At 33.9% G+C, this 11,186-nt stretch overlaps 2 protein-coding genes across 2 annotated transcripts in view; both read right to left on the minus strand.

Moving 5' to 3' along the window:
* The window catches only part of Su(var)3-3 (lysine-specific histone demethylase Su(var)3-3), a 120,647-nt gene extending 114,362 nt beyond the window's left edge, over positions 1-6,285 (minus strand). The window contains exons 1-4 of the mRNA XM_088039353.1: positions 6,161-6,285; positions 5,354-6,041; positions 4,728-5,307; positions 4,529-4,677 (exon numbers count right to left, since the gene is read on the minus strand). Coding sequence (XP_087895479.1) covers positions 4,529-4,677; positions 4,728-5,307; positions 5,354-6,041; positions 6,161-6,184 — 1,441 coding nt within the window. The 5' untranslated portion in view covers positions 6,185-6,285. The remainder of the gene's footprint in view (positions 1-4,528; positions 4,678-4,727; positions 5,308-5,353; positions 6,042-6,160) is intronic.
* Positions 6,286-6,419: 134 nt separating this feature from the next.
* LOC148172671 (nardilysin-like) lies at positions 6,420-10,728 on the minus strand. Its single transcript, XM_088039256.1, has 17 exons — positions 10,456-10,728; positions 10,223-10,409; positions 10,034-10,174; positions 9,812-9,980; positions 9,490-9,695; positions 9,275-9,439; positions 9,101-9,222; positions 8,932-9,052; positions 8,539-8,887; positions 8,211-8,466; positions 8,010-8,160; positions 7,828-7,961; positions 7,545-7,779; positions 7,354-7,497; positions 6,862-7,308; positions 6,757-6,814; positions 6,420-6,710 (listed from the first exon to the last, which is right to left on the minus strand). The coding sequence occupies exons 1-17, from the start codon at positions 10,674-10,676 to the stop codon at positions 6,562-6,564; spliced, it is 3,255 nt and encodes a 1,084-aa protein (XP_087895382.1). The 5' UTR covers positions 10,677-10,728; the 3' UTR covers positions 6,420-6,561.
* Between the last annotated feature and the right edge of the window lie 458 nt (positions 10,729-11,186).

The following is an 11,186-nucleotide window of genomic DNA, read 5'->3' on the forward strand; positions in this document are numbered from 1 at the left end:
GAAATGATCAAGTGATCATCACGAAGTAGCCAAGGTCTAAGTTTGTGCAATGACAAAAAAAGCAATAAAAATAAGAGTAGTGGAAAGTAAGGAATGAAAATGATTCAAGTACATTTGCAGCCGATGAATTTCAATCGTCCAATTTTTTAACTGGCAAAAAATGTACACTTGCCTTTAGAAAATTTAGATTACACAGGTCGACAAAAAAAATATTTTTTTTGTGTTTTTCTGTTTTAGTATATAAACTCTGATTCTAGGTATCGAAAAACAGTAAATAGGATATTAAAACACCGAGTTTCATAAGGCAAATTTTTAAAATTTTTAAATGGCCTTATGAACGAGGTTTTTATATCATTTTTCCTAATTTGTTCTTGTAACAGAACTATTTTCGTCATTTTCGCATTCGTTTTCACTGCTAGAATATCTATTTCGATACGGAATGTTAGAATAGCTTTGTTTCCATAGCAACTTAAGAATGTTTAAAATACAAATTAAGAAAATATACTTTCTTAGCTTCTAAAGTTTGGTTTTGTGTGTTTTACGTCAATAAGTAAATTTTGAAGATTTTAATTTAATTTGCGAGCGGCAAGTCGTAGCGCATTGATCAAAACTGTAGTAAATTGCAGATCACTCGCGTAGGACACAGTAGTGACTGTTTACTTGTTTATCACAGTTGTATTACTGAGTTAAAAAATAGCGTTAAAACAGTGTAAACAAGATATTAAGTCATTTTGTTTTTATTTTTCGGTGAATTTATTTATTAAAGTAAGAAGCAAAAAAAAATTCTTTGATAACAAATTTAAAGCTTTGTTGGCCTTATGAAGCCTATTAAACCTGTGAACCCGAAATTAAGATAAAAAATGGTACTTTAATTTGCCTGTGTTCCTAACTGCAAAAATACTTTAGAACATATTAATATTTTTGTAACTTGAATGCTCAATAACTGTTATTATAAGGAAAAATCATCAAAATTAACCTAAATTGATCTTAATTCTCATATTTTTTCAAAATTAACAAGATGCATATGATTGGAGATTACATTTGGGGTCAATACGAGAAAATCCATACAAGCATAAGAAAATCACTAACAATATTCATTTTTGAACTTTTTATTATCTTACATTTGTATGCTATTACTGATCATTATTCTGGAATTAAAAAGACTCCGATGTTCTGCAAAAAAATTTTGATTCTATTTTATAATAAAATTATGAAAAAACAATCATTTTTTCTTAAAAATTTGAAAAATTGCTCATTTCTACAAAAGCAAATTTTGATCCAAAAATTTTTTTCTCTTTATTAGTAACGTAGAAGAAACCAAAATTTGACATTTAGAAGCCAAAGACAAAAATCATGTTGACTGGTGTTATTAGTTACTCTTGTCGCTTTGGAGGAAAAAAATTGAATTATTATTCATATTACCCTTATTCTAGTATTAAAAAAATGTGACCAGTCAGAATTTTCAGTCAGTATTTGTGTTAATAGAAACTTTAACAGGATTTAAAACTACTCAAGCTGAAAACACAGTAAATACGTCTATTTGTTTTTAATAACTGGATCTCATCAATAAAATGCCATTGTTTCCTTCGTAGACTTTTCAATCGTAACGCTTAATAACCCTAGCTCAGTTATAAAAATACGGGATTGTGGCATTCGTAAAATTAGCACATTCGTTTCGCTCATAATATGTCAACATTCATTCGTGCTGCAGCCCCTTACATTATGCATTAGTTTCACAGTATACTTTTATCGATAAAAATTAAAGATTTTATGAGTCAAGTTACTTTAGAATGCTGTTTTTATGTGAAAAAAGAAAACAAGTTATCAATACACTAGTGGAATTGGTGGCATAGAATTTGCACAGGACGTTAACAAAGTTCTCTGTTTAATAAACGTTGTACGTAAACAAGTATTTAATCGGTAGAAGCATCGCCAGCGCGCCAGATTGACCAAAAAAGCTTGAGGTCGAAGCTAAAATAAAACGAATCCAGAAATCGTGAGATGACCAGCTTATCAGGCGACTTATCTGATCGATCTAAAGGCCCCTGTCGGACGGGTCAGGCAAATGAAGCACTCATGCACACAAGGACTTATAACATCGTCCATTGGCCGTTTATACGTCCACGCACATTTTAATACAGAAATATTTTTCAGTACGAAAAACTGTTATAAACCATGACGATGGAGGTTGAACTGTTCGAGTTTCTATCCGCTCACTGACCTGTAAAGCTGCTAGGGTTTAATGTCTGTCAATCACGTACGTCTTGCCGCAAGGTGTAAATCGACGTTATTACGAGAAGAAAAACGTGTTATTATAGCAATAAATAAACAATAATGACCTGGTTACCCGCCGGCACATTGATGATATGTAAAAGGGCGACAAACTTCATAATTTTCGGAAAAACGCCACCGGATTATAACCCAAATGACCACTGAAAATGGAAGCGCAAGTGCTAATAAAAACAAGTTTCAAAGTAAAGCATGTGGAATGAAGAAACGTATAGAGATTACGTTGATGATTCAGACAAGAAGATCGGTATGGCAAAAAGTACAAACAGTTATTAGCACTTCCGTTCGTAAGAATCTTAAACTTGATGCAATGAAATAGATGGACATAACTTCGTCGCATTGCAGTTTACTTCTACAAAATACTTTAGAAAGAATGTGCTTGTCTTAGTTAATAAATCTTTTAATATCAAGCCGGATAAATGATCACATAAACTTGTGGCTACTGACGAAGCAATGAGAATTATTCGCTTTATTTGCAAAAGCAAACAAACTACAGCTACTTCAAATTGTCTAGTGCTTTGCAAGAACATCTCTTTATTTTTAGTACTGTAACTGCAGGTAAACTAAACTTAATTTAATTTTACTAACAAGTGGAATTTCCAAAAAAAAAAAAAATACAAACAGCAATGGCACTTTTGTTGAATAATTTATAATTTGCCGTTTCCGTAAATTATTTATCAAAGTATGTATAATCGGATGTGTTGGAACCCGAGGCTGGAACTAATCTTTTCTAGTAAACAGTTTAATTAAAAAATCACATTTGATGGAAAAATTGAAAATAATAATTTAATGATAGTAAATTAAAATTGCACTTTTTGACATTCGGCTTGTATAAATTATTTTTAAAAAAATCATTTGTAACATTCCTTTCAGTCGTCCCTTTGAACAATGTGGATAAATTATATGCAACCAACTATACCGAGATGCTTAAAATTTATAATTTTTTTAATTGACTTATAATTCTACCGACTTTTGAAATTCGCTTATTACACTAATAAATAAATCTACCAAACTAAAATATTATTTTATCAGTGTGCAAACCCAAAATAAAAAAGTCCTTGCTTTATGAGTTATCATAAAATAATAAAAAAAAATCTCTTAACATAAATACACAGTGTTTAAACAATACAGTTTCTCTATCTTTAATTTTCAGAACAGTTACTGATGACGAGATGGTAATTTTCGGACTTTGAAATGGTTGGAAACAGTTAGACAGAACTCGCATTCCGAGCTAATCTCTGAAAGTTATTGTTCTGCATATGTATTTTATTTACATTCAAATGGAATATGTTGATAAGAAGAATTCCGTGTGTTGCAAAATTGCAAAAAAAAGTGTAATTTAGGCCAGTCCTGTTGTAATAAAAAGTTTAACGTTGGCCAAATTACAATAACGTTCAAAAATTGTTTATGCATAATTTGTCGAGCACAAAAAACTGCTTTGCAAAAAATGAATAACATAAAAAGACAGACAAAAAAATCATTATTACAATTACAATAAATCATATCGTAGTTTCACATTTTTTTGTTTCTTTGTTTATGTTCATACAGAGTGTCCGGAAAGTCGCGCACCACCATGATACTGTATCATCGGAAAATTAAAAAAAAAAAGCTGTCTTATGTCAAAACTTACGATTTCTGTGCAATAATTTCACGTTCAAATAAATTTGCTACCAAAAGGACATTTTGTACAAAGACAAATTTTTGAATCAACAATGTCAATCAGTTCATAGTTACATTACTCGTTTATAAGCCGACCTGACTAACGCCAAGAATACAATAGCTATAGCTTTCAATACTAGAAATTTAAATTATTTTTAATATTTTTTTTGGAACTCTGGGGGACCACCAATTATCCCCTTTCAAGGTGGTGCGCCACTTTCCGGACATCTATATGTTTTTGCGCTTTGCTTCGAGAATGTTCACAAAGAACTTTTGTAGTAATTTGCGATCTCTCGGCCGGGAAATATTATTGTCTGATTTTCGTAAATATTTTTCTGCACAAACTGTTTATTTTATTTAAAGTGTAATGTGGAAACTATGACGACTTGCCGTAAGCCCTAAGTTTAGAAGTTTTAAGATTTCGATTTCGAAAATCGTCATCCCTCGGTTTGTGAAAGTCGTACATTTAATGTTCAATATCAAATAAAATTCTTGCGTTCTTTGTTCGAATTGTACCCGATAGTGACATATCTTTGCAGTTTTTTCTACGCATGAATATTTGTTTATCAATATCACATACCTGTTAGATGATTTCCAGTAAATTCGAAGTCGTCGTCCTGGTCCCAATGCTTCAAAGATAGATTTGAGAGAGGAGTTGCATTGGCAAATTCCAAGTTTGCAAAATGCCAATCCAAAATCTGCCGGTCCTTGGATGATAAATAAACGTCACTGTAGAAAAAAGCTATTACATTGTTTTATTTATATTTTTAGACCTCAACCTTGGTGGAGAACTTTCCATTTCTTTCAGCTTATCTTCAATTTCCTTCGCTTGTTCTTGGAGTTGATCCCATTCTTTAGCATAAGCATTTAAATCTCTAACGGCACTTCTATAAGCAAACTCTAATTGAACATCTCTTTTATCAATAGCAGACAGTTCTTTAATTTTTGCGTTCGTTTCAAGCATTTGCTCTTTGATTCCTACTATCAACTTCTGATTTGTTTTCAACTTTTCTTGTAACGTGATAACAGATTTCAGGTGCTCGATTTGTTTCTCCCTAACATGTTTCTCTTGTAGTTTAATCACCCATTCTAAAGCTTGGCCTAGACTAACAGGCTTATTTCCAGCGTAATTAAAATCTAATTGATGAGATAAATAAGACGTAGCTTCTAAAAGCCGATTAAATTCCCGCTCAACCATCTCATCCTTGTCTTTATCTACAGTAACGCCACTTGACTGATACAAAGGGCACTTTTGCCGAATACGGTGAAGTTCCATATCTATTTGTTTGCTTAAGGTTGTAACAGGGTTTCCACCTAGACCTGTTACTACCATAGCGCCTAGATCTGCTATATAGTTCCCTAAAACAACAAAATATAATCCATGTCATTTCTATTTATGACAAACCTTTTCTAAAAGTGGCGATCCTACCCCCTACTCTATCTCGAGCTTCTAGAACTATAACTTCCAAACCAAACTGTTGAAGCTGTTGTGCTGCTGCTAAGCCTGCAATGCCTGCACCTATCACTATAACTTTCCCATATTTTTTTGTAGGGATTGGCTTTAATCTCTTAAAGACCCCAAAGTTAATATAGCCGTTTCTTTCAAGGAACGCGTGGATTCGTTTAAGTAACGCCGCATCACTGTTATAAGGAACTTCCATTTTTTCCATCACATTTTCAAGTATGAGCTGTTGCTTAGGATTATCCAACCACATTTGCAAAATGCGATTACGGACATTTAAATAGACTTTGATAGTCTGTAATGCAGCTTGTGCAATATCTGGGAAGCAAGCAGCCTCATTTGACGTCATTTTATCAAATGGCATTCTGCTCTGAAAAGCTGCTCCTTCTAACCCAGAAAACAAATCCTTAATAACAGGATCGTCAAGTTCAGATTCTGGATCAACATCTTTTTTCTTTTCTTCCTCTTTTTTTACCTCTTCCTTCTTTGCTTCCTTCTTGGCGGTCTTTGAAGAACTTGCACCAGAAGATAGTTTCTTCTCAGAAAGTGTGGCTTTAGGCTTTTCTGTGTTTTCCGTGCTGTTTTCTTCTTCAGCAGTCTGCAACTTCTCTTCTACTTCTTTGGTATCAACCTTGAAAAATATTTGTTTTTGATTTAACCTCACTTTTTGTCGAATATCTTGTTAATGCAATTTTGTGTATGAAAATAGTAAAATAAGGTTGGAAAAAATGTTTCAAATGAGGTCCTTACCTTTATTTTCTTCCTACGGCTCATTTTGGCTGTAAAATTGCACCTCAAATTGTTAGAAATGTTTAAAAGAAATACTCAAAACAACTTGTTTTGATTTTCGTTCTCATATGTCAGTTGTCAAAATAATAGATGGTGTCATTTGTTGATACGATGTTGGTAGACCTTTCGACAGAGCCGGAGTGAGGACATCATGTTGAACAGAAAGGTATTTGAATCATTTATATTGCGAAAAATTAAGGTGGCACTAAAAATACTAGAGAATTATCTAATGATTTTATTATCAAAGTTAAATTAACACGTTTTTTGCGTAGTAAAACCACTCACAAATGCTGCAATGGAAATTAAGCACAAAAAATGCAATTCGTAACACACCAGAGATGCACGCGACTAAACAATAGGTTTCACTGAGGAATAGTATATTTATTAATAACTGGGTACAAAACCAGTTTTTCTTTAAACTCGGGAATGTCTTTGATGATAGTACGTTGTGAAGTTTTTCCTCCTCCATTTTTGCTTTCATAGTTTCTGAAGTTAAGTTCAAGTTTTCCACCTACAACAAAGTTAATACTACTGTACATAAAACTGAGTTTTTGTACCTTTGCCCTCTTGAGAGTCTTTTTCATCATCGCTACTTTTATCCTTGGAACCTACAACCTTAACAAAAATCATAAGGTAAACCGAAAACTGCACCAACATCTTACTTGTATACTTAACTTCCTAAAATTCTTTTGGTTTCCATCACGGGTATGCGCATTCCACCACACCCGCACATCGTCAAGGGTAACATTTTCAATTTCGCCAATTTCCCGTTTTATTCTATCAAACATGTAGTCCTCATCGGTGATTTCCGACCAGTTCCTGCTGGTTTCTTCCGATAAGTGTACATCGACGCAATGTTTCTTTTTCAGGAGGTCCTTCTTAGTGTTTTCAAAAACCTCCAGCGACATATCAGCTAAAATATGGGTTGCTTGCTTGACGAACTCTTCAATACGGGTTTCTACATGCTCGTTGCTATTTTTCGTAGCTTGGGCATGTACAGTTATTGAAAATCCAAGAATTCCAAAAGTGTCACGATCAGAACAACTCACGTCGTAACCTAGCTGTTCTTTGGTGCGAAGAGTGTCAAAAAGAGGTTCTTGGATAATCATCTAAAGACTGAACTGTAGTAGTAATAAAATGATTTGTTCTCTTACCATGAGAATTTCGGCGACGACACTTTCTTTCAGTGAGAAAGGACCTGACTGGTAGTAATTAGTTACTATAGAATTAGAATCGTTGAAATTGAATGAATCGACGACACAAAAAGTCTCTCCTTTGGGTATCTTACTGACGCGGTACTTTAAACATATTGTTAAATAGAAAAAAAATGTTGAAATTGACTTACCATCGGATAGGTGGATGGTTCAATTGGTCGACAATTTAGTGCAGTGACCACATTTTTAACCACACTAATGGCATGGTCCTTTGTCATGTTTCCTTGGACCAGAGCTTTAATAAACAAATTACCGATATACTCCTCAGCAAACTTCTTCATTTCGTCGAAAGTTATGGAAGAAATAATATTGTATTTCTCCAATAAGGAATGGTGCTGATTTATCAAGATTTTTAGTCGAATATCTCTACAATCAAAATGGAAATAATAAAACGTAAAAATACTCAAACCTTACTTTGCCAAATTTCCAGGTCGTATCAAGGAATTATAGTAGTATTTCATCATCTTGTCCTTCACAGCGTCGAACATTTCTTTAGTCAAGTTTTCGTTGAAATGAACGAAGTGTTTCATTATTAGTTCAATTAGAAGCTGCAGTAAACAAGAATAACAGTGATAACACAATTAGACGATGCTTACATGCAGTTTTTCGTTGTATCCCGAAGTAGCTAATATGAGTCCTTTATCATAGCTCTTGAAGGAATAATTTAACTGAGCCGCTTGAGCCGGGTAAGCTTCTAGTGTCAAAACAATCTGAAGAATTGTTGAGTAGAATTCCACCAAAGCTGAACTAAGAGAAAAGAAACGATTAAATGAAACAAAACCGGTGGAGCGCCTTACACTTTTGAAGATTGCATGACTATGGGATTTATGAAATAAAACTTGCAGTCCGCGGTGGGTAATTTAAACTTTTGGTCCTTTCGGTACCACAGTTCCACTATGTTGGTACCTAATATTTTCTCAGGATAGTCAGGATGATTCTCTTCTTCTTCTAAAATGGTGAAATTTTGAGTAAGATAGATGTTAGGCGGTGGTAAGTCAAAGTCTTCTATTATTGGAGCTTGTTGCCACTTTGTTAACCATTTTTCAGGAATATCTAAGAAAAAATTGACGTAATTCACAAAAAGGCCAATTTGTGTTTCTACGAAGTTAAAGTAACCTTGCTAACCTTGTTCTGTGTATTTGGTACCAAACCACTTTTCGGTTTTATCAAAAATAAGTCCAGGTGGTGGATTATTACACAAAACAATGATATTCATTTTGTCTGGGATTAAGCAATTTAGTACCATTTTTATTCCCTCAGGGTCATATTCAAAAAATAACTCAGACCCAGTTATGTAGTCTTCAGGTGGGTACAGCTGCATGTCTTCAGATACATCTTCTACCGTCTCCACCGCTGTTTGCTCTGTACAGAATGTAAACCCGGTATCAGCAATCGTTTTCATTTCGTTATATATTCGTTCTTGAGGTCCTACTTTTTTTAACATATTTATGTAGGAAAAAACTGTTTCAACTACCTGGAAGAAAACAGTCAAATGAAAAATAAAACATGAAAACAAACCTCTGGTAAATGCTTTAGACCTTCTGCCGTTAACGTCATGTAGACTGTGAAAAGAGCGAACATGGAATTGTGTTCACTGCCGGACTCCCCATTCCCTGCAGTTATCCCCAAGACCCACACTCTGTACAAAGTTATGTAAAAACGCAAGAAAAACGTGGTGAGTACTTACTTTTTTTTCAAATAAGACAACAGACTGCCTTTGCCTTCGTCTCCTATTAGCCACGAAACGTACTGATGAGGCTTGCTCTTATATTTCTCAAACAGACAAGGTAAGACCCAGGTCAGCTCCACCTAAATTAAAAAATCTATATAAAGAACAAATTCACAACAAATATTTTGTTACCTGAATTAAATCTTTAACAGGTTGGATATAATACAATTTAGTAAACTCTGGTGTATCAAAAACATCCATAAATTGCTTAAAGTTATCAGGCGGTAGATTATTTGAAGGCACGTCACTAAAGCAGTGGAGAACGTACGATTGTAACTCCTCTATAGGAAGTCGAGCCTACGACACTTCTAAGTGAAATTAAATCTAGAAATACATGAGACACCGACTTGTATTGCTAAAGTCATTCTATGAGCCGAGTAGTGGCGCTTTCTGAATTCATGCACTCCTGCATACAGATCGTCTTCAGAAATGTTATCTCTGAGAGTGATTAGATTGCCCCACGTAAAAGTATTTATGGGACTTTCGCTCTTGGAAAAAGACGCAAGAAGTTGCTCTTTGCGGAAAACATCCGATGGCACCGCCATTTGAAATTCTTAAATAAAAATTTGCGTGATTAACAAGTGAATATTTTTACCCATTTCAGGCAGCGAGACAAAAAAGTATGAGTTTTCGAACTTAATTTAACCAATTTTTTGTTATTAATATTACCAGAATCGATTGCTTCGCGCTCTCTACTGATGGATCCTCTATTCATAAGAGGAGATATAAAAAACTGGGCAAACTTGTCAAGTGCAGTAAACAAATCTTTTTCTAAACACTCAAAATAAAATGTGGTTGCTTCACAATCAGTGGATGCGTTATCAGACCCTCCTCTTTTCTACAACTCATTTGTTAGCAAAGGTCTAATTGTATGAGTCCTAATATAATTACTGAAATGAAAGAATCAAAATCATTTTCTTCAGGAAATTTTTCACTGCCCATGAAAACCATGTGCTCCAGAAAATGAGCCATTCCAGGAACGTTTTTAGGATCACTAAAGCTCCCTACGCCAATACACAAACTCGCTGCCGCCTAAAAACGAGTTGTACAAATATAGAAATATAATATTGATCAAAAGACCATTTTTTGCTCATTCCTAGGTTCATCATCCTCCTCGTCATCGTTATCTGACCCATCCCCTTCCTCTTCTTCGGATTCTTCTTGTTCTTCGTCATCTTCCTCGTCGTCGTCTTCATTATCTGACTCACTTATTGGGCTTGCATCAGAGATAAGACATGCAGTTAAACCATTTTTCAAACGAATAACTCTGTAATTAAAATTTTTAATCTATTCAAAAGTGACTATGAACTGACCTGTATTCTTTTTTGTCGCTCGCACTTTTCACAGGAGACGGTAGATTTTCAAATTCCACGTCGGTTTTCAGATTAGAAGCATAACTACAAACTTTTGAGGAATGCAATTTTGATGAATCTGATGCAATTTTAGTTTCGACTAAAGCTTTGTTCATTGCTAACAAACGTTTTGTGTGACGTTGAATAAAAACTAAAGGATTTTTCAAAAAATTGATTAGCATGAGATGTCATTAAAGTGTCAAAAAAGAAAGGTTAGGACAACTGCAAGGTGGGTAAAGCAAAAATCAAACGCGAGCAGTGGAGCTGTTCTTGGCTGTGATTGGTAAGCTACCTCTACTCGACAACAGATGGCAAAAGCAACTTTTAACTTTAGCATTGTAGTAGACTGTATTTTTTGATTTGAAATTAAATTTTGAAATGTGATTGATTTTTAAAAAGAATAAAAAGAGTTTAAAAAACACCATTATTTTATAAAGTTGCATGTCTGATTTTATGGACAGTGGCTAAATACACTTCATTATTCTTCAACAGCAGTTACATCTTTACTTTAATGTGATAATAATGTTGATGATGATTATGTGGTAATAGGTCTTTTGTAAACTATAGCTTTTAATAATATTCGCTCCATAACAGCAATTGTGCTTATGTGCAATTGTGTCTCATCTCAGTTGATTTTAAAAATCAAAAGCAAAAAGTTATTTTTAAAATACGTTACCAAAATATTAAACAAG

This window comes from Gnatocerus cornutus, chromosome 6 (genome assembly GCF_029298725.1).
Source record: "Gnatocerus cornutus isolate USDA-ARS CGAHR chromosome 6, icGnaCorn1.1, whole genome shotgun sequence".
Lineage (NCBI taxonomy): Eukaryota > Metazoa > Arthropoda > Insecta > Coleoptera > Tenebrionidae > Gnatocerus > Gnatocerus cornutus.

What these genes read in the sequence shown, in the direction of transcription:
- LOC148172671 (XM_088039256.1), bottom strand. Translation starts at nt 10,676, where the DNA reads ATGCTAATCAATTTTTTGAAAAATCCTTTAGTTTTTATTCAACGTCAC. An exon ending in GCGCGAAGCAATCGATTCTG is followed by an intron (nt 9,696 to 9,811) that starts GTAATATTAATA and finishes TTTTTATTTAAG; the next exon opens with AATTTCAAATGGCGGTGCCA. An exon ending in TCGTCGCCGAAATTCTCATG is followed by an intron (nt 7,309 to 7,353) that starts GTAAGAGAACAA and finishes TTCAGTCTTTAG; the next exon opens with ATGATTATCCAAGAACCTCT.